A 22,708-nucleotide genomic window follows, 5' to 3' on the forward strand; every position below is an offset into this window, starting at 1 on the left:
CTGAAAGATGACTCTGCAAGGTGTCACCACTGTTAAGTCCCAGCCCAGTAGGCAGAGAAGGTGCATAGAGTGAGTATGAAACAGTTTCAGTTTAGAAGAGAAAGAAAGTTAACTTCATCTGATAGGCAATAGGATGCCATTGGTTCTGTTTCTTCTTTTTCGGTTCTCCGATTTGCAGAGAAAAGCCAAGAGGCTCTTTCTTTTGGATGCCTGGAGCATCCAGATTTGGTGATGGATGGGCAATTCAATAGATGGCAAGATCTGGATGTCCATAAGAGATTAATCCACTCAGGATGTTAAACATCGGAAGGGTGTCTCAGCATGTGGCTTGCTGCCTGTCTCCTTCCCCTCCCCAGGGCAAGCAGAACCTTTCCAAAAGCTCTTTGATTTCATGAAAACCAGTGCAAAATAAAATACAGCATGCTGTATTCATGACTTCTCTCACATAGATGATTTATTTTAATGGGCAAAGCTGTGCTTTGTGTAGCAAGAGTAATGTCTACATTCAGCTAAAAAAAGGAGGAAAAAAAAAACCAACAAAAACACACGTACCTGTACCAGTGTGCTATGCAGTAATTTCCAAGATGCTTAAAAGAGAAGGGTTCTCTTCAGACTAGAAATGATAGGGTTTGACCCTCTCACGTGAAACTGCAGCAGCAGATGGCTGACTTCTGTGGCACAGCATTCACCCCAGTACAACATACAGCTTTATTAACCCTATTTAGCACTACAGCCAGTTTTCCACATGTCAGTATTCTGTTTTGCTACTATTGACTTGCAGTGCTGCAGGTCAGAAGCAAAAAAAGAAAACAAAAAAAAAAAACCACAACAGACAAACAAACAAACAAAAAAAACCAAAACCAAAACCCCAAGCAAACCCTGATACTGTAATGATTTAATTTATTTAATTTCTATTTTGAAAGTACTTTAAACTTGTTGGCTACTTCATGGTATCCCCCAAGGCTCACACGATGCTCACGTGCTACTGAAAACATCCTGCGTCTCACACCTAGAGAAGACAAGCAAGTACATATTGCTTCAGGCAGCATGATACTAATAACAAAACAGGGTGTGACTCCTTCAACTCACTGCCTTTTAGGCTAAATTTCCTTATTTAATTCAATTTCACAAGTCAGAATGGTTTCATCAGACCCAGCCGCTAAAGACATCCAACATTCCTGCACATCCAGCTCTCCTTCCCTGAGTTTGTTCAAGGAACTGAGATATTGGACTCAAAACAATCTCTTGGATCACCCTCCTGTGTTGTTTTTCTTTTGCTTTGTTTAAAATAAGACCCTCAAAGCACTTAGGACACTGAATCCAGCAACTGCTTCCAAAAAAATTAAAAATCCAAGCAAACAGATACAAACCACTACTAATGAAGACTAGTTGTTTTTTAAAAAAAAAATATTTATTTGGTGCAGTGTTTACATGGAAGATAATTGCATTTCAGTACCAAAAGTGAAGACAAGACTAGTAGAGTCATTTCATTCAAAAGATTTCTCCTCCTTAAAAAAAAGTGACTTGGTATGGCTTTTTGATCCTCTGTACTATGATTATAAATTATTTTCAAAATCCTAGTTGAAGTGGCCCTCTGATATTAATGACATTTTACTAAAAACATAACATGCAGATACATAAAGGAGAGCTCTAAGGAATTAAAAGCCAAATTTAATAAATGAGGTAGTTCATCTGGTTATGCAGAAACACGGATTTGGGTTTCTTTGTACAAAACAGCCATCCTCTGGACATGCGTCTGCAACCAGAAGTCTATCACTTGCAACACAGCCTTACTGAAATACTTTGCCTTTTGCCCTTCACAGCAGGGAGAGTTCAAGAGTCATCTTGACATGCACAGCCAGGGACCGTACCTTCGGCACACGTAACTCCCTGCTTTCCGCTACAGCACTGCAACATCCCTCTCGGTACCCTACCTTAAGAGTGACTGGCAGGTCTTGCCCCTTTGGGGTTCAGAGCAGCTTAAGGCAGAACGACACTTTTAATTACTGAGACAGTCCTTTGAACAATCTAACTTGGATGACTGCTGTGTCAAGATCCTGAGGATTGTTGACTACCTGAATATACTGTATTTTTTTCCTGTGCTTCTACTGTAGTGCATGAAAACTTCCCTTCATATATATTTCTTTCCCTCTACCACACTCTCATGAGACCCCACCTGGAGCACTGTGTCCAACTCAGGGGGCCCCCAACAGAAGCAGGGCCTGTTGGAGTAAGTCCAGAGGAGGGCCACAAAGACGATCAGAGGGCTGGAACACCTCTCCTGTGAATAAAGACTAAGAGATTTGAGGTTGTTCAGCCTGGAGAAAAGAAGGTTCTAGGGACACCTTACAGCAGCCTTCCAGTATCTAAAGGGGCCTACAAGAAAGCTGGAGAGGGACTTTCTACAAGGGCATGTAGTGATAGGACAAGGGACAATAGCTTTAAACAAAAGAGGAAAGACTTAGATTAGATACGAGGAAGAAGTTCTTTACTGTGAGGGTGGTGAGACACTGAACAGGTTGCCCAGAGAATCTGTGGATGCCCTGTCCCTGGAAGCATTCAAGACCAGGCTGGATGGATGGAGCTTTGAACAACCTGGTCTAGTGGCAGGTGTCCCTGCCCATAGCAGGGCAGTTGGGACTAGATGATCTTTAAAGGTCCCTTCCAAACCAAACCATTCTGAATCTATACCAAAACCCATTCTTTTCTTTTTAAATTGCTAACCAGCAGCTCAGAGGTTCAATGTTCACATTACTTAACATTTAATTTAAAACACTACTAAACAAACTGTCTCAGTATCCTGCCACAAAAATCTTAAATTAAATTGTGATTAAAATTGCTGTTGTAAGCCTGTACCTGATTATCAAGTGAAAGTTACTCAACTACAGAGAGACATTTCAGCAAGCAGTTGACAGAACAACTTTCTGCCAGGCACCACAAGAAGAAAGGTGCTCATTGTGATAATCCTTCACTGATTAAGATCAGTCACTGTAGCCAGCACAGAACCGAGTGTACAATTCTTCATGTTATTTTTAAAAAGCAAATTCAAAAGAGGAAATAAAAAAATCATTTGTGAATAAATATCCCAGGCACCCATGGCTTCATTTATTCTTGTTCTCAGAAACATCAATCAGCAAGAAGGACAGACAGTATTGTCATCTGTTTGCCTGTTTAAAAAAAAAACAAACAAAAACCAAAGGTTTAAAAGTTCTGCTGACAGGCTGACAGACTACCTTACCAATTACTTGGATGCTTCTCAGCAGAATAGCTTCATTAGCAGACATGTCACATGTACTTATTTTTATAAATAAAATAATTTTTTTATTTGGGACATTTAAAATTATTAAAACCACCCACCAAATATTTTACCTGCATATTTTTATAAATCCAATCTGTAAACACAGTCATATTCCCATAGACTCCAGGTCTATTGGGACTAGCACAGCCAGTTCCCCAGCTGGTATCTCCAACCAGCCACCACACAGAGTTTTTGTTAGTTACTAGCGGACCTCCACTGTCACCCTGCACAAAATACAAGCATATTATTAGTGACCTGGCCACCAGGAAGGATGCAATCCATTTCACTTCAGGAATACAGTTTAAGTTTCAATAAAAGCTAACCACCATTTTAAGAGAGTCACTAAAAAAAAAAAAGCGATGGCAATTACAGATTAAATGATGGCTGCTTGCAATAGGGATGAAAACTGTTTGCCCAAAGCACTAAATGAGATAGGCATTACCGACTTTCTTGTTCACAAGCGTAAGCCTAGGGTATTGCCATGATTATGAAGAGCATTCGCTCACTTCCAAGTACCAGATAACAAAACATCCTCGAAGCATTAAAAAAAGACTGCCTCGCCCTCTCTGGGTGTTCAGTGAGAACTTGGCACTTGGCAGCCATTCAGAAGATGATACAAAAGCTCTCCCTTTTAAAGGGATGCACCACGAAATTAACCAGAAGCCCCACCAAAATGTTAATTATTTTTAAGTAGGATCTGTTTGTAGTTAATAGATAATTAAAAAAGACTACTAGTAAGACCACAAAAATAATGAGATTGTTATTAGGTGTTAATTAGGAATAATTACCTGACAGGAATCAACTCCTCCTCCTAGATATCCAGCACAGATCATTGTAGGCAAAATCATGCCATTATAGATAGAGACAGAATTACACCTAGAATGTTCTATTAAGGGCACCATAACATAATTTAAGTTATTTGATGTTTTACCTAAAATTGAAACATGCACAAAAACAGACAAAGAAAAAGTTAGAACAACATCATATTATGTTGCTATTACAGATCCCAGCAACTAGCACTGTTCAAGGTGAAATGAACTTACTAGAAACATCAGGATGGACACAAAATGTATGAACCATTGCACAGGGACAACCGTGACATCGAAACTCCCTTCCAAGAAGTCAGTGAGTTACCCTACTTTGCTGTCAGTGCAAAGCAAGAGAACATGGCACCTACCTGCCTACTCCAGCCCCAAATCAACTCTGAATAACTGTGTTATCTACAGGGCTATTAAACGCACATGAAGTCTGCAAGAGGCGAAGAGGACCTTCCCACAGTTTTATGGTCTAGCGCAAGCTTCCAGCAGTTCCCATACTCAGGATCCAGCTTCCCCGACACACAGCTCCACAAATCCAGTACCTTCTCATACTGGAAGACACCTTTCCTCCCTTTCCTTTTCACTTCTTACAGGCTTAACTTGCATCATGCTATTTTAGCTTTCCACCAAAGGACAGGCTCCTGCCCTCTCCCACATCCACAGAGGAGTGGCTTGGCATACAGTTACCCTCCTTACAGGAGATGTGGCCCTGCTAGCAGGAGCACAGGATTGTTTCCTGTGTGAATAGTTCTGGCCCCCCATACTGATTTGAGGTTCCTTTCGGTCTGCTGAATGCAACACATCGCAACTTGCTTTGAGACAGAATGCCCTGTGTAAATATGTAAATGGGTGAAAAAATAGCATATCAACAGATCTGGCTCAAACTGCCCAGTCAGCTCATCCAACAGTTATTCGCAGACTGAAGAGGACTGGTTTATGTAGAAGACCAAAACATTCCAGAGCCACTCTTTACCTCCTTGGTACTCTGCTCCCCACCCAGATATCCAGCACTGCTGATTAGGCTGGAACATCATTCCTGGATTAGGCAGACAAACTGGCCGTACAGTATCTACAAAACAAACACGGTAGCATCAGTAATCCCAGATGTCCAGACATAATTCAAAATAAATGTATATGAAATATCTCAACACAGCCACCACTTCAATACCTATACACCACCCATTTTCTCTGTACTCTACCTTCCTCGCAGACAAGCAATACTGTGCAATGCATGCAGCGGCAGAAAGCTTACCAGCCCCTCTTTACCAGATGGCTACCTAATCCTCACCTCAAAATGAGGAACAAGCACAATTAATTGTTCTTAGGTCAATTCGACCCGCTAACTAGAACAATTAACACCAGCTCTTCTGATCAGTAGAGGACAAAGAAGAAAAACTTCCGACAACTACTTCTCTGCATTCTCTTTGCAAAACTCTGCTGAAAATAATCACGCAAGCAGGATTCAATACCTATACACAAGAAGTGTCAAACAAAAACCTGGCAGACAATCTCCCTGCTCTTAGGAGCAGAAGAGACCCTCCAGATTACTACTAATAGCTTTAAACTGATGCACTGAAATATAAAAGACCTGTACACTAAAACCACTTCAAGTAATGGTTTGTCCTCTATTTTTCACTGATTGCTTACAAACAACCTACATCTACTTTTAAGAAAGGAACATTTTCTAACATTTGTCTGTGGTGGTGTTGGTTTTTTTCCCCAATTGTTATTTGGCATAACTTGGTTTAGTCTAGTCAGCTGCTCCACCATTATATTCGGAGTCTGCACATACAGGAATGGCAAAACTTAAGCACTATACAGCGTTCCGGCGTAAAAGTGAACTGTTGAGATGACCCTAAACTCCCTTATCAGGCACCACATTTAAATAAATCCTACTTAGAAAATCAAAGGGTGTGCCCTCTGTCTCTACCCACATTTTTTGTTCTTCCCATATCACAAGGATTTCTTGACGAACTTCAGTATTTTTAAAAGATGTGCTCATTGGCCATTGGACTTTTGCCTTAAGAAGAGCAGAATACATACCAGTAAAACTCAGCAGTGTTTCTAACTTCATAAGGGCAACATCATTGTCTTTCGAATCTGTATCATAATCTGGATGGGAAATTATCTGTTGCACTCTGTATCCGTTTCCTAAGAGCATCTCATCCTGATTCAGAATCCCAGCATAAACCCTCCAGCTGTACGGGTCAGAAAATCGTCTACAGAATAAACAAAAGATTAGAATGTTTGATTCTCTGATAGTGAGCCACGGATTATAACCTTCAAAAAATTGTCTTCAGAAACAGCAGCCAAATGCACATGCAACCAAGAACGCACATGCATGTGACTACCATTTCTGAAAAACAAGGTAAATAAATTGCAAGACATCTGACTTTGGGAAAGCTTGACTCTTGATTTCATAAATATATCAAAATCTTTGAAATGGGTTAAGTATCACTATCACTCAACACAGCAAATTATAGTCTGAGACCGCAACACTGAAGTCTATTGATTTCCAAGGCTGAGGGATCAAGCAGTTATTTCTGAAGTCTCACATGTCAGCGGTATCACTCGCGTGTACTATCCAAGGCACTCAAGGGCAGCAGAAGGCAATTATTAGTAAAAACATGATCTAGTGAAGGAATTTCACTAACATGAAAATGCCAGGGTTGTTTTGTTCGGTTTTGGTGTGTTTTTTTTTTTTAATGTTAAGTATGCTAACTAAATGTAATTTAAACAGTCTCTCTTGCTCCAGCAGTTTACAAATGCTCAATACAAAAAACTTCTCAGAAGTGTTAAAACTCCCTCCAGAACTCCAAGGCAGTAGTGCTTGCGAGTCATCCCCCCTCCACAAAAAAAAAAATTCAGGACTGAAAACGAGTTTTTTTGCCAGCTACAGCTTGCATTTTGGTTGCCTTTCCTAAAGTTTTTGCATACTACAGAGCTTAAATCAGAAAACAAAGCAGGGATAAGATCATCACATAAAAATAAACACTTGCATTCCTTTCTCAAGGTTAAGGGACAAAGTTATTTTTCCCTGGCTTAGCCTCAAACTGTGATCCAGCCAACCAACCATTAAAAATGGTTTTACTTAGTGGGTTTTCCCTCCAACAGGAGCAGCCACCTTTTAAACATATTCTGACACCGTACACAAGGTACCACAACACCTCAACTCTCCTTTATAGGTTAAAAGTGTACAAAGCACCAGCTATTTTTCTTGTTGATGCCCATGTAAAGTGCTCCTTGGATAGGTATAAATCTACCTTTAGTACTGACTTGGGCTTTACTACCCTGTGGCATGAAGATACAAGGAAATAAATGGCACAGGCATCTTTAAATTGATCATATCTACAGTTGTGCAATATTTGAAGGTTTGGGTGGTTTTTTTTTCCTTTTCTTTGTTTTTCTTCACAGTGTTAATTCAGCATCTTCATGAAAACATTGTCCTGCCTGGCATTAAGTTTGGTACCTTCAGTTTACCTCTTAAATTGGGTAGGTATCTATGCCCAACACCACCATCCAATTTACTTTCCACCTTTAACAAGTAAAGTAAGATTTTCGTCCTGTAGAAAGCAGACAGATGAACTGCAGCCAGTCTCCTCCAGAAGAAATTTTCCCTTACTACTTGAAAACCATACTGCTACGTAGACAAAAGACTGCACACCTAGCACCTGCATTCAAGGCAGAGGGGGGGAATGGTATTTAATTTCTTTTTAAAGCAGAAAGTTGGGAGACTTAGGTAAATTTGTGCATTTCAGCCTGAAGCAAGAAAAACTGCTGTTCCAGAGACAAAGGAATGAGCTGGTCACTCTGGTGCCCCATGGGGTCAAGACTCACCCTTCCACGCAGTGCGCCGCTGTCACTATCCACTGACGGGTGATGATGGAGCCCCCGCAGACATGGGTGCCATGCACATGGAGGCTGACCTGCCACGGCCACTGTCCCGGCACCGCTCCGCTGCCACCCACAATTCTGTTCATAATGTTCACGTTCTTAGTGGGCAGGCCACAGTCTAAGGAGTCAGTTACACACAGGCATCAGTTAAAGAGCGAGCTGGTCTGGAAGATGGCTTCTGCAGCTCAGGCTTCGGAGCACAGACCCCGTGTCCGATCTCTGCACTGCTGGCTTTCAATACGCCACAGCTTGGGCCCCTGCCCTGGACACCAAGAGCCCAAGTCTCCCATAGCCTGGAGCCCTTTCACATTGAAAACATCAAGATTTGGCAACTGCTGCCCTCGGTTCACCACAAACCAGTGGCTCATTACACCTTTAAGCGTGGTATTAAGGCACCTCTGGCAAGCCCCAGAGACAACCGCCTTTGTGTTGTGCAACAAAACAGATGACAGCCAGGAGTCACCTTGTCAAGAAGGCACTGCTCCCCCCGTGGGCACGTTGCAGGTGCACCACAGACATCCCACCATGGCTGCTGGGTGAGGACTACAGAGCCTCACTGCAACAGAGTCATTTAAAGGGACCGGTGCAGCAAAGACAAAAGTAACTCCTTGTTTGTCTCCCACCCTGTTCCTTAAACTGTACCGTTTGAAAAATGGGAACCAGATTTTAATCATCTGCCATCAAAAGACCGTAATTATTTATGCAGATTCAGAAGGATTTTCCATCCATAGCATTTCAAAGCATGAACAAGCATAAGTTTGAGAAACACAGTCACTTACCTACACAGCGCAGAGAAACCACATTTCCTGATGCACAGGAATCACTGCAATAGAAATAAAAAAACCCAGGATTTTAGACACACAATGAAGCAAATGGTGGGTAAAATTCACCCTCCAGCTGCTTCCTACCCTTTCCAGCTACGTGCCCTGCCTTCACCCACATCTTCCTGGCTGAGGGTTCTTCACTCTCTCCAGCTACCCTGCCAGGAACCATATGGCCTCCACCATTTCTGGCATTCACCAGAACTGTCATGTGGAAGACTGCAGTCACCAATACAAAAGGTTTGTAAGCCTATTGAGGAGCAAGATGAAGAACAGCATGAGAAAAAGTTGAGCTGATTTTATGAAGTAGTTGTAGAAGACTAAACAAGGGAGCAACAGGAACTTTGCAGGCACAGCAGTCTACAGGTTTAGAAACTAGACACTTCCGAGTTGTTTAATGAGAATAAGAATGATACTTTCCACAGTGAAAGTGTGTGTTCACATGACAAATAAAAAAAAACCGCACCAGCTGCTGTGAACGTGTAGCAGCTGGTAGCTATTGTCACCATACAGAAACTCCTGTTGATAGTCAAAGAGCCTTAGAAAGGTATCTTTGACATGGCAACCTTCTAGACACCATGGAGAAAACAGGATGGGACATCTTGCCTTTTAAAAGAGAGGAAGGATGGAAAAAAGACAGCTGTGTTTTTAAATAGAAGGGACAGCCCTTGTTGCAATCAGATTAAAAACGAAGTCTCTTTCCCTCTAACAATCCCCACTGAAAGATGTACTTGCATTATGCTATGGGCAGAAGCTACACCTTTTACAACAGCTAAAAGACCCCTGATTAAAGGGAAGAAGTTTGTATTAAACAAAGATACCTGTTATACAGCTTTTTGTACAAGTCTATATTCCCAGCACTTGTGTTCAGCTTCATGTAGCTCTTAGAGCCGACTTCAGTTGCTACTCCTCGACTATAGTAATACGTATCCCTGCAAAACAGAAAGTACATCATGAAAACCCGGTTGTTTCATTTTCAAGCAAGCAACAATAAACTGTGCCAAGCTAGATGATCTGATATGAATAACACCAAAAAACATGTTTTTGTTTTTTGGTTGTTGGTTTTTTGTTTTTTGTTTGTTTTTTTTTTAATGAAACACAGAACCCTAGTGGTGTAGTACAGTGTCAGAGATCCAGGTTCTTTAAACATTTTTCAAGTTCCATTTCCCATCAAAGAGTTTCTAGATTAAAATAACATTTTTATCTAATATGCATGCGTGATAGAAATCTTCAGCCTCACAAAACAAAAAAAGATGAAGACATGCCTTTGCTGGTACATTTACACAACATAGCAAAGTCCAAGTCCAGTAAGTCATGACAGCCACATTTCTGCGGGATGGCAAGAGGGGTATCAAGTGCTGCTGTCCTGCCAAGCTTTCTAGCTGAGGACCAACTCTGCATAGTTGCTGCTGGGCTGTCTTACTGGAATTGGAACTACTGGGGTCATTGCTCGTTCAGAGACCTGAATTCAGACCACCACAGTGCAGCACGGGCACACACAAGTTCTGCCTGCCTGGGCAATAAATTCACTGCATTACTCCACACACAACAGAAGACAGTATTTGCCAACTGTATCACAGAGAGGCAAAAATCAAATATTTCAACCACAGAAGAATTTAGGCTACAGTGTTATGTGGGGAGAACATGGGCAGCACTCAGGGGCATAATTATTTACAGCAGTCTTCCATACAAGCTGGTGTTATTTGTGTCCTCAGAAGATCAGTGTTTTCCATGTAATACTGGTGATGACAGATTAAGTCAGACTGCATGTTACTGAGCAATTATAATGATCTGAAGCAAGCTCTGGAAGATGGCTGTGAATTAATGTATTGGATACAAGTGACCCCACCACCTACCTACTGCATGCATGCCGGTCCCTGTCACTTGTTGAAGCAATGTTTTGGTTTGATTCTCTAACAGCTGCCATCATTAAAATCAGACTGACCTGGGTTCACACAAACTAGATTGCCAGCTGCTTTTTGTTTGAGATATGCACTCTTAAAAACAGCAAGATGGAAATTTTAACCTTTCTATGTATGTGCAAAGGCTGACAAAGGTTAGACTTACACACTGTAGCCCATGTCTTTACATGCAATCCTCCCATAATCATCATTCCAGTCATCTTGACAAACAGGATACCAGGATTTGCTGACAGGTGAATAAACTTGCAGGATAAAGTTTGGTCCAAAAAGTCTAACTGCCAGAAAAGGAAGAAGTAAAAAGAAACCAAGAACACCACACGCTATATTACCACTCTTTCTCTACTTAAAAAGTATTGCTACCTGTAACATATGCTTGTTTGTATAACTAGTGTTAATTTAATGCTGTCTTCTACTCAAATTCTGAGTAAATATCAAGTAGACAGAAATATCACAATGACTTAATCCTTTTGTCTAGGTAATTGAAAAGAACTACCAGTTTAAAACTGCAAGTGTACAAAATAGTGTTCATCTTTTCATTTCAGCTTTTATGCTCAAAATTCTCTTTCAGTCTACCACTGAGGAAGATTGCAATAGCCAATCTTTTCTTACCTTTTATCTATACAATGATATATTTCTTAATATATCATGTATTGTGTATAAATAAAATACAATCTATTGTAATATATTTCGTATTACATATGAATATGCTGAATTTATTCAGAGAAGCACTTGTAGAGCAAGAATGCAAGAAGGAGCAATTAGCTCTGACATTCCATGCCCCATTATGTATTTATCTGCACAAAAATATAAAATAGCTCAAGCAAAAGAACAGATTGAACAAGCTTCTCCAAAAATATATTATTCAACTAAATGGAAAGAAACAGCTTTAGAGCGTATGCCAGTAAATGCTAACCCTGCAGGAGGCATGTGCAGAATAAGTTTCTCAAAAGAGAAGAGCAGCACAGCCAGAGTTTTCCAGAGTGGCACTGGCATAACAGAGGTGTTAGAAACAACATGCTACACCTTTTGAATGAACAAATGAATAACGTTTCCACCTTCAGCTGTGCCCTAAAGCTTCCCTCGGCATATTTTCAGTTGCAACCACTGATCAGACCAGGCTTTCTAACACAAAGGAGTTATGAAGTAGCTGAAGTACTATTGGGAGAATAAGGAATGCAAAATATGTGGAAAAAGACAAGCCTGACTGAAGACCACCGGATTTATGTTATCATCTCAAGTTCCACTAAGAAGTCAACGATGATGGTTCATTCCAGAGACAATGTTAGATTCAGTTTTGCACAAACCCCATTCAAATTAAAAGGCAGTATTTATAAAAACTCATTCAATGTTAAGCCAGCTCAAACCTTCAAGTCAGTCATTTTGTTTCAGCCTTTTGATTGGACTGGAAACAAACTGAGTATCTAGATATAGCCTTCAAAGCACTCAAACATCCTAAACCATTTTAGAGATATAACTGAAGCTAAAACGGGTTGTAACTTAGGCAAGCTTTGGATAAGGCAATATGCTCAAAAACTCCTGCAGCTGGCTGAAGGCCCCCCACCTCGACTGCTGGCACTCACCACAGCGGGTTTCATCCTCTCCGTTGGGGCAGTGGCTCACCCCATCACACCACTGCGAGGGTGGCATGCATACTCCTGAAGATCCACACTCTATTAAGGAGCCAAGACAACGATTCTCTACTGTGGGGAGAGAGCAACATAGCCATTAGGCTGACCATCAACTTAGCCTCAGGTGTCTACTGCCAGCTCTCGAGGAGTACACCACTTCCACAGAGCAAAACATCAGAAAGAGCTCAAACTCAGAGATGGGAGGAGAGGAGACCTAGCCTGACACAACAGAGGATGTATTGCTCTGTCCTTTACATCACTTGTCAGATTAAGTCAGTTATGCAGCTGATTGGATTCTGTCCACCGCCTCCCCTGAATAAGCAAGCACCATTAGTTGTCTAAAAGGAGTCAGCTTTACACTGACAAAGCATAACACTTGCAAACAGAAAAGGAGGAAGATTACTCCAATTACATCCTTTTGCTGCCATTTAAAACAATATTACATTCACCTTGTATAAATCAAAGTGAGAAAAAAAACCCCTAAGAACACAAATGTCATCCTAAGTTTTAAATGAAATCCTTTCTCTCTTTCTTTTGCTGCACAGAACAGAAAGGAGAGGCTCCTAAAAACAGCAAATTGTTTTTCCAGTTTCCTTTGAAAAGTGGCTTTCATTGAAAGGGAACTAAGATAGCACAAGACAAACTTCACCTGAGCCAAACAGAATTACCCTAGCACAGCTTCAGAGCTCATTCACCCCAGTTGGGGATGACTTCCAAGGTAAACGTATCATCTGTGGTACAGCTTACAGTGGCGAGACGGGCTGGGCTCACACAACATTAAAACACTTTCAACACAAAAGCCTCAGAAACAATTAAATGGATGTGAATTACTTCTGCTCCAAAAGAGATCCCATTTTTAACAAAATAAAACATCTCTTGATCATTTGTGCTCTTGCAGTGAAGGTATATAGATTTACTTCAATCTCCTTCCTCCACTTGAAATTAAGTGAAGCTCAAATCTGGAACAGTTCCATTTCAGAAAGGACGCACAGCAGTGACTTCCCTAATGACATGCACCACAGAATGTGTTGGCCATGCACGGTCATGTGCCAGCTTCCCTCAGTGCAAAAAACCTTGCAAGAGGTCAAACTGCTCATTACTAACAGCTACAGTGCTGTACAGTTGTATTGCACCAGCTTTTGCCAGATATTGAAGCTTTCCAGAGAAGCCACCTGAATTAGCCACTCCAGAAGAGTCAAAAAGCTGATGACATCACTTAACATCAAAAACATATTTACTTGATGAAGGAAAAGGATAATGACAGCAGCAATATTCATTAAAAAGAAAGAAAAAAAAAAACAAACCACAAGCAAAACTGAGCCATTAAGAAGCAATACCAATTCATCTCTCAGGAGGCAGGTAAATGAAGACTTTCCTGTCCTTAATTCAGCATAAAATGGAAGATAAGAATGTATATTTCTAACTTTACAAGTTAAATAAAATCTTTTCTTTCAGAATAAAAAAAAAAAATGAACCTTACCAAAATACCAGATGAAGAAAGCAGCAATTGCACAACAAATGACTGTTAAAATGGATAATATGACGACTATGATTTTCTTTACACCTGAATTGAAAGCAAGGAGAAAAAGAGAAATTAGGTTCACAAATCAGGTGATTTCCAGCCACCAGCACTATCTATTTCCTTGACATTAAAAACAGATGTTTTGCCAGACAGACTTTTCTCCACTCTACCACCCTTCCTCCAAATCGCTCAGGTTTCTGTTCACTGGCATCTCAGCCAGCTATTACTTTTTCACCCATGGGGAGATGGCTCCTGCAATACAGGAGCTGGAAGAGAAGATCCCTTTTGTTATCTTACTTTGGAAGTTCTTACGTCTAAAATTGTAAGAAATCCCAACAAAACTTACTTGATGCACACGTTCTCCTGGACGAATGTGCTACTGGCCTACTCGACTGATGGGTAGCAACCCTTGGGACATAGCTTGGCACTGACGGAGCATTTGTTGAGAAGTACTGTGGATACGGGTTAGCACCGGCTGTCTGCCTGGCATAATAGACATTTTCTGGCTGAAAGCCATGATTTTCATAGTATGGCTGTGGACTCTAAATGAGAACATTCCGGGGAAGGGAACAGGAGAAAATGAAAAAACAAGAGGCAAGACCGCAATTAGGGCAAAGTAAGTTTCAGATGCCATTTCCATTCAGAACCCTACTAAGTAATTCTGGCGATGCTGAAATATACCATGCATGCATACACATACTAGTGACTCCAATTTACATGCTTAATACCTTGTACTTTGAATAATAAAAGTAACAGAGAGTGAGACTGGAAGGCGTATGAATAGACCAGTTTCCTGATCCAAAGTAACTCAACCTAAGAAAGATTCTTGAGCCCAGCCCTCCCACTGGCGACACAAACCACTGCACTGGAACATCTGATGGTAGAAATAAGCAGCACGGACAGTTTTAGGCTTAGTACCATCATCGAAAGAAATGCTGACAAGTAACAGCCTTTGTGTCTGTAGCCGTCCAGGTCTAGGATAAATGCTTACTGCCCCATTTTGCCCCATGACAACACCAGATATACCCAGCTATTTCTGAAATGCACGGGCCTACAACAGGTTCTGGAATATTTATCCCAGAAGAGCTTTAAGAACTAATCAGAAGCCATTTCAACCTATCCCTCCAAAATAAGCTTTGAAAGCACCAGGAGTATCTGAGCACTTGAAATGCTAGCTAATTCAAGCCTCTTATACACTGTGAGGCAGGTGTCTTTCCCTTTTTGCAAGAAAGGAAACACAACAAACACTTCACATTTTAAAAGGCTTGTTAACCAGAACATCACTCAATAAGCTGTTACTTGTAAAGAAATAACACCTCATTAAAAAAAAAAATAAATAAATCCCTTTCATTACTTACTACAGTAGAGGTCATCTTTCCTTTGTCAGCAGTACCAAAACAATTCAAGTGTTTGGAAGTAAAGTGTGAACCTATATTAAAAAAAAAAAAAAAAAAACAACAGAAAATCACAACCAGAAGCTCTGTCCACATTTCTTGTCAGTTTTCCCTTTGGAAAAATGCCAAATCTGGAAGGAAAAAAAAATATGGAAGTATTTCAAGAGACAGTACAAATTAAGGCGCAGCATGAAATCAGATCTCAGTAGCCTCTCAATACAACCTTGAGGATTATACAGTGGCAACTATTCATTAACACGAGCTCCACACACACTGAGAAGATTAAGTTAGTGTTCACTCTCACTGACAGAATGAGAGTTAAAGAATATCCTGGCAACAACCCACATGGTGTCAGTACCAAGTTCAGGTCCTCCTGCCTCTCTCAACACTTACTCATGTATCACTCTGAGGTTTATGACACAGAAACAAGAATGTGAACAAAGCATCAGGAAATACAAATTCAGCTAACTCATTTGATAATGCCACAGCTATCAGCCCTACAAGTCATATCCTTTTCACTCTTCCACATTGCAAACAGTTGTTTTCTTGGTTGTGTGTTGCAGCCAAAACCAGAGAGAAGCACAGCAGGGAAACAATATTCCACACCAATATGAAAGTTTTTCAAATACAGTAAGAGGAGCTACATCCACTGTTTCAAGCATATAGCAGTTTATTTTGAAGTTAAACATTAACATTAAGTAAAACCACAGAACAGCAAAGACAAAAGAAACGTAAAATGTTTGCCGCCACAGTTCTAAAACAAGCAGTTATACACCTCCACAAGCAATCATTTTAATAAATAATTTAATCTATTGAGTCCTCTCATAATGTTACTCTATATTAAAAAAAGCCTTAGGAAGTGCCTCAGCCACACACTGAGAAATACCTTTCTGCAGCTTGCAGAGCAGTACCCTGCACACAGGCACACTGCCATGACTCCTCTTGAAAGCCACAACTATAAAGATCAGTTGCATTAAGACACAGCATAATTCACCTCCAAGTATAAGGTTATGTTTCAGAATCTGCACCAATGTGTCACCTCACCAAAACTGAGCTTCAAATGTCTTTGAAGCAGATTGGCATGTTGAGCGTGCCAATATTTCATGACAGTTCAGGCAGGCTAATTCCGGTATTTGCTTCTTAGCGCTAGCAAAAAAAAAAAAGTAATAATGCACCATTGAACTCTTATTTGTGTGGCAGAGAGGTGAAAAACAAGTCTTACTCCTACTTACAGTAAGTCCATCAGATTGGTGACTAAGGCTTCAGGACTTCTGCTTTATGTCGCATCCATTCTTATCCAGCTCTTCACAGCAGTTGGGAAGTACAGGTCTGCTCAGACTTAGAGGACAAGTAACAAGTCACAGGAAGATGGGTTTGTCCCTTGTTATCTGAAAAGAATCCCTTGTTATCTGAAAAGGGGGGGGGGGGGAAGAATTAAGAAGTTTAGTGATGGCAGACAGAAGTGGTGATTCTGAAGTAAGCCAACAGGTACTATGACTAAAGAAAAATCCAAGTATTTGTTAACATTAATATTTGAAAGGCTTTGCAAATTGGCAGGTGACAGTCTTCCTCAGTCTTTTTGAGTTTTTTTTGGGGTTTGGGGTTGGTTTTTGTTGTTGTTGTTGTGTTTTTTTAAAATGAACTGAGGAAAAAAATACCTCTGTTGCTTAACTGGCTTTGAACCACCACTCCCAGTTTAGCTCTTATTAATTAGAAGCTGGATGGGAAAGAGATTAACAATTTTTCCATTATCATGCCACGAAACACAGGGAAGTCATAAGTACATACATTTTCCAGCGTATTAAAAACAGATTAAACCAAAACAACTGGGGTCCTATTAGTCTGTAAACGTTTAAGGCAGAAATTGATGTGTAGCATCCAATAATGACATAAGCTAGCTTTCTTAAAAACACACTTCAAAAATTTTTACAAATATATCAAGGATATTGCAACAACTTCACAGGTAAGGAAGCTGGGTCATGGAGAAACAGACCAACCTGTCAAACACTCCTCATCCCGACAACTTTAGGGCTAGAAGAGACTAGTCTGTCTTATCTCAGTCCAATACTCTGGCCCGTAACTCACCTCACATGCATCAGAGAAATTTAAATAAATCCCATAAAAAAGTGTCATAAAGCCACTCTGGTGCAGAAGACTTCAGCAGGAATGCACTATCCTTCCCTCCCACTGCCAGTCAATCCTCCAGATGTCTGCCAAGCTATAATGGCACTCTACTGGGTATATCTTAAGAAACAGATCTCAAGAGTCCTTTAAAGTGAGCTGGTGGAGTTAAAGTGCACCGAGATCCCCAGGAAAGAAAACCAGGATGGAGCTCACCCCCACAGCAGGCTTGAAGGTATAAGAGACAGGACCCAGGGAGCCAGAGCCTTGCAGGTCAGCTTAATAACATCTTCTGGCTTTGGAAAAAGTATAACCAAATAACGAAAGGGACCCATTGCTCATATGCAGCTAAGCTGCTGAATTTCACGAACTTCAGTTTACTCCAGTATGGATGAAGCAGAATCAGCATTTGGACTTCCAGCAACACAGAAGGCCCAAAATCAGGTATGTTTTTGTTTCACAGCACTGAAAGTAAAGAAATAATGCTACTCTTTCTAATGACAGCTAATAATAAGAATATAAAACATATAGCTGTTATTGACATAGTATACTGATGAATACAGTGAAACCTCACAGCTCGCAGCTATTGCTTGAAATATCTTACCTTCTTCTCACATATGCCTTAGGAGCGTTATAATTAAAGTTCTGTCATGGATCATTAAGATTAAAAAAATACATCATTTTTTCCAAAAAAAGTTGACAGAATAAAAACAAAACAATAAAAAAATCTAGAATATTAGATTAATTGAAAACAAGTTTAATCCAATAGCGCTTTTTTTTTTAGGTTTTCTATGGATTTCTGCAAATCTCTTCTCTATATTTAAGCAAAAGTTCCAGTAAAGTTGATCTGTACTTCATTTGATAACATCCTACTTAACTGAATATAGACTACTAGTCCCCCAAAAGGCTTGTTCTCCTCCCTACCAGTGACAGACACTGTCCCTGAGCAGGAGAAGCACCAAGCACAGAGCTGTGCTGCTTGGCTGTAAGTGGTCCTCATTGCCACATCCTCCTAAACCCCTCACCTCACTACTGGTGGGTGAAGGTGAGCCTCTGCTTTCACATCCTTACAGCAGCATGAGGTCATGACTCCTTTATACTGCGTGTCCTTCACTAGCCAGCAGCCAACATCCCAAAAAGGCAACAGAAAGGCAAACTCCAAAGATTTAACTGTGATTTTGTTAATGAAACCAGACTTGCTGGCTTTTACCCTAGTTCTCTGTGCAAGAAATAATGGCACTTCCTTAGTGCGCACCATGTGATAACGGTTAATTAAGAGCAGTACCATGCTTTGGAAGCACAGCGTTCCACAAGTACCACCAGCTATATTAGTTTCCACAAGCTTTTAGATAGAGATCACTATGTGTTGTTTCCATGCCTAAGTCAACAGGATGGAATAACTACCTTCAGATATCCTAACCCTGTGAATTCAACTTGGCCAATGAAACCAAATTTATATTGGCAACAGTATACTTCCTGCATTTACATATTACTTCAATACATATTTTGTGCTATTTCCTGAAATAGAAACACAGTCAGCTCTTTGCTAAGCTCTATGACAGGTATCAATAATTGAAAAAACACCACCAAGAACCCCAAACTAGTTCTTCAGTTAGACCTACGTAAAAGCAACCACGTGCAAGTAAGATGGGAGAGGACAGAACAGTAAAAAGCCAAGTGTATGAAATCAAGTTCAGCTTCTAAAAGTAGGATGCATAAAAGCATCCACTCTGCATCAACACTAACTCTGTGCCACATCCAAAAAAATTGGCAGTTCCCTTTATCCAGATAAAGAAATACAGCACATGCAAATGAACAAAATGGCAAAACTTTGCAAAGATAGCAAATGAGTAATTCCAGTGCAAAGCTCAACTTCAGAAAAGGGCAAGTCAACAATTACAGCTTTTGTTGATGACACTAGAAAGGAAGTATGCTTTAATTATTTTCTTCCCAACCATTTTATGGCCACGAAGTTTCAGTAGCGTAATCTTAAACACAATATAACCACGGTATGAAGCAGGGGCGGGGGGAGGTGGAAGAAGAGAGAAAACAAGCCAAGAAGAGGTGATTCCAGATTAACTTACATGATCTTTTCACACACTGGGCAATTCCTGCCTCTGCCACCTGGACAAAAGAAAAGAAACATGCTCGAGATTCCTGTTTTAACAAGCAGCCCTTAAAATCATGACTTGCAAATTAAGTATAGAAAGGTTAAAAAAAAACCAATTCAGTTATGTTTGAAAGAGGAAAGGAACTAAGAATTTTCAACTCATTTTATTAACACGATTTCCTTGATACTTCTTCAGGAAATAGCACTGAATATTTTTATTGTGATGATTAAAAAAGTAAATGTAGTTTACTCCACAGGGCAAAATTTATCCTCTGGAAGGGGTCAAAGACAAATCAAAGAGCAACTAATGTCTCAAAGTCATCAGAACCAGGTTCTTCCAATGTCCTTGGCCTTTTGGCAAACCTCAATAGAGGCAAGCTCTGCTCTGTGTGCCTATGCAGTAACATTACACATCTTGCAAAGAACTATACAAGACTATGTAAAGATTTATATGAAAGGTTGCCAGAAACAGAGCCTCAGCATTCTTAGATCTCCTAAGAAAGAGTCTTGAAGCTATTCTACATTAGCTCCTGAAATATTATTAAACCATAGAACTACTTCTCAACTTGTGTCAAAAAAAAAAGTGTTTCTTGAAAAGCACTACCGGCAGGTCAAGTAAGTCCACAACCCTATTGCCAAGGCTGGCAAACCAAGATTAATGCTACTTCCACATCCAAAAAAAAAAAAAAAAAAGGCATTAAAAAGTTCTGAGTGTAGCACTCATTTTAAACAGTTATGGGGTTCTGTATTTATACTACAACTAATCATCTATTTGTCTTCTCTGAAAACAGAGGTTACCATGCAACGCTGCCTATCACAAGTACATCACATGCCTTTGTTAAGGAACGGCAGAGTGGAAAAGGAAGCTGAAAAGCTGTTATGTAGCTGAGCGGATGATTAGTGACAGAAGACCCTACAGGAAAAGCCATTTCTGAAATAGAAAAGACCAAGAGCCCAGGAGAACTGGTATGGTAGGAGATTGACCTACTGGTCAGGCAACGACTGCAGAGGCAGCCATTGCACACAGCACGCACCACCTCATGTGCACAGATCACAATGCTGCTAGAACAAATGCGGCAACAGCCAGCCTGGCATCTGGATGCTTTCTTCTCCTACACTACCTCCCCAGTTCTGCCTCTGCCCTTCCACTTCCATGGCAGGAGCAAATAACGTCATCTTCTGGCAGTAAAAATCAAGTCTCTTTCTGTGGCACTGACAGTCTCTGACAAGGAACAAGAGATCTCAGGAATACTTTTTTACCATAATCAAGTTGCAAATGCATGTTGTATGACTATGATACCAGTACATACCCACTCTGCAGAAAACCAAAAACTAGGAATGATAACAAATCAGACTTATTTAGATATTCATCTAGGTCAGCCGTTTTCAATCTGCGAACTACAGATCCTGAGGAGCTGTAAACCACTTCCAAGGCGCCTATGGCAGACAAGAAAGAAAAGCAAGCCTGCTGGCCAGAGGTTTGAGTTCACTCCACAGGGGAGACTCATATTGCCAGAGAAGGTTTAGGGATCCACGCATCAAAGACATGCCAGAAGTACTGATGTAGCAGCACAGACACAGCTGAGCTACTGTCACAGTACTGGAACTACTCAGTGTGGACTGACCCTTGATTGACACAGGAGAAAGAACCCACATCTCCAGCAGCAGCAGCTCCAAGAGAAATCTTTTGACCAGCATCCTAGAATACCATTTTGTTTTGGTTTTGCATCACCATCCAGAAACATAATTTCATCTTATTTCCATTTTCAGGCTAGACTACCACAATAGATTTACTCTAGACTGACTTTCCTATGTATCAGTATAATTTTCAACAGTTTAAGAATAAAAGGAAAAAGGACATTTTAAATCCTACTTTGACATAAAATTTTGTCTTAGTCCACCTGTCTTTTGGCTTTACATTTACATTGACACCCATAGGTAACAGCACAACTGCAACCATTTCCCAGTGTCGTTGATCTATGCTACACACAACGTCGCTCTCTTTTCGCTTAACGCTGCCTTAGCTGATGCAAATCACCCTTCAGAGGTGAAGCTGCTTCCTTTGGCTCTTTGTAAAGCACTAACGGCATTAGTGTCACTTTACTCAGGGCAAACAGGGACACGTAGGACAAAGGCACAATGCGAGAATGGTGTCTTGAATTCAGTGACACCCACCCACCCAGAAAACTGAGGTGAAACGCGAGGTCCAGGTAAGCTACGGGAATCGGTAAAGCCCTCCGAGGGGATGTGAGGAGTACGGCTGATTTCAGCATTCAGAACTTTGGCCCAAAAGTTTTAATAATGGGGCTCCAGTGGGAAGCCACTCTATCAACAGTTACCCTTTCAAAATCACTTGACAAATTGTGATAACTGTAAAAAGTTACACTTTGCGATAACTGTAAAAAGCCCCAGAAATCAGGGCTTTTGCAAGAAACCAAAGCAGCTGTGACATTAATACACAACGACGAGGCCCCAGAACTCGGTTGTTCTAGTTCATTCTCCGTAGGAGCAACTACCCAACTCCGTGACCTTGAAAAAGCTCCTTAACCCCGCCGCGTCTCCCCTCCCGTCAGCGGAGGATGAAGGCCTGGAATGGACAACCTCGAGAGGGATGAGGGGGGCCGGCGCTGGCATGCGGGGCGCTGGGCGCACCCCAGCACCCCCCGCACCCCGTCGGACCGCGCCACCCCCCGCACAGCGCCCGTTCACCCGCCGGTGCCCTCGGCGCCCGCCCTGCCTCACCCGCCGGTACCGGGGGAAGCGCAACGCTTTCGCCCCAGCCGGGTGCGGAAAGGGGGCGACCGGGTAAAGCAGCGGGAAACACCGCTGAAGGCGACGAGCTTACGTGCCCCCTCGATTTTATCAGCCGGCGCTTCCTTTTCTCGCTCTGGGGAGACGGCCCCGCTGCTCCCCGCCGGGCACCGCGCCGACCCCCGCCACGGCGGGACGGGGGTTTTCAGATGCCTCCGGGGTCCCGCCGCACTCCCCCCGAAGCAAACCCGAAGGTTCTTCATTAAAAGATAAAACCGCAGGCCTAACTCGGAGCGGCCGGGGCGCCCCCCAGCCCGGGGCGACGCTGCCCCCCAGCCCGCTGGAGCCGCCCGGCCCCCGGAGGTGGCTCCGGTGGCCCCGGGGAAGGGCCCGTCCGAAGCGGAGGGGTGGCGGCCGGACCGGGCCGGG

General features: G+C 41.6%; 1 protein-coding gene across 8 annotated transcripts in view; it reads right to left on the reverse strand.

Annotated features, from left to right (window-relative positions):
• The window catches only part of TMPRSS2 (transmembrane serine protease 2), a 78,526-nt gene that overhangs the window by 43,525 nt on the left and 12,293 nt on the right, over positions 1-22,708 (reverse strand). For 2 of the 8 annotated variants that reach the window (XM_080376621.1, XM_080376620.1), the window contains exons 2-14: positions 19,503-19,542; positions 15,262-16,685; positions 14,250-14,445; positions 13,862-13,945; positions 12,334-12,453; positions 10,899-11,028; positions 9,653-9,763; positions 8,790-8,833; positions 7,954-8,128; positions 6,160-6,335; positions 5,090-5,185; positions 4,087-4,229; positions 553-3,522 (exon numbers count right to left, since the gene is read on the reverse strand). In XM_080376621.1, coding sequence (XP_080232747.1) covers positions 3,322-3,522; positions 4,087-4,229; positions 5,090-5,185; positions 6,160-6,335; positions 7,954-8,128; positions 8,790-8,833; positions 9,653-9,763; positions 10,899-11,028; positions 12,334-12,453; positions 13,862-13,945; positions 14,250-14,445; positions 15,262-15,393 — 1,608 coding nt within the window. In that variant the 5' untranslated portion in view covers positions 15,394-16,685; positions 19,503-19,542 and the 3' untranslated portion in view covers positions 553-3,321. Of the gene's footprint in view, positions 1-552; positions 3,523-4,086; positions 4,230-5,089; positions 5,186-6,159; positions 6,336-7,953; positions 8,129-8,789; positions 8,834-9,652; positions 9,764-10,898; positions 11,029-12,333; positions 12,454-13,861; positions 13,946-14,249; positions 14,446-15,261; positions 16,686-19,502; positions 22,703-22,708 lie in introns of those variants that run through there. The other 6 variants (XM_080376625.1, XM_080376626.1, XM_080376622.1 and 3 more) reach the window with 6 other exon arrangements.

Source organism: Falco punctatus (genome assembly GCF_963210335.1).
Source record: "Falco punctatus genome assembly, chromosome: 2".
Taxonomy (NCBI): domain Eukaryota; kingdom Metazoa; phylum Chordata; class Aves; order Falconiformes; family Falconidae; genus Falco; species Falco punctatus.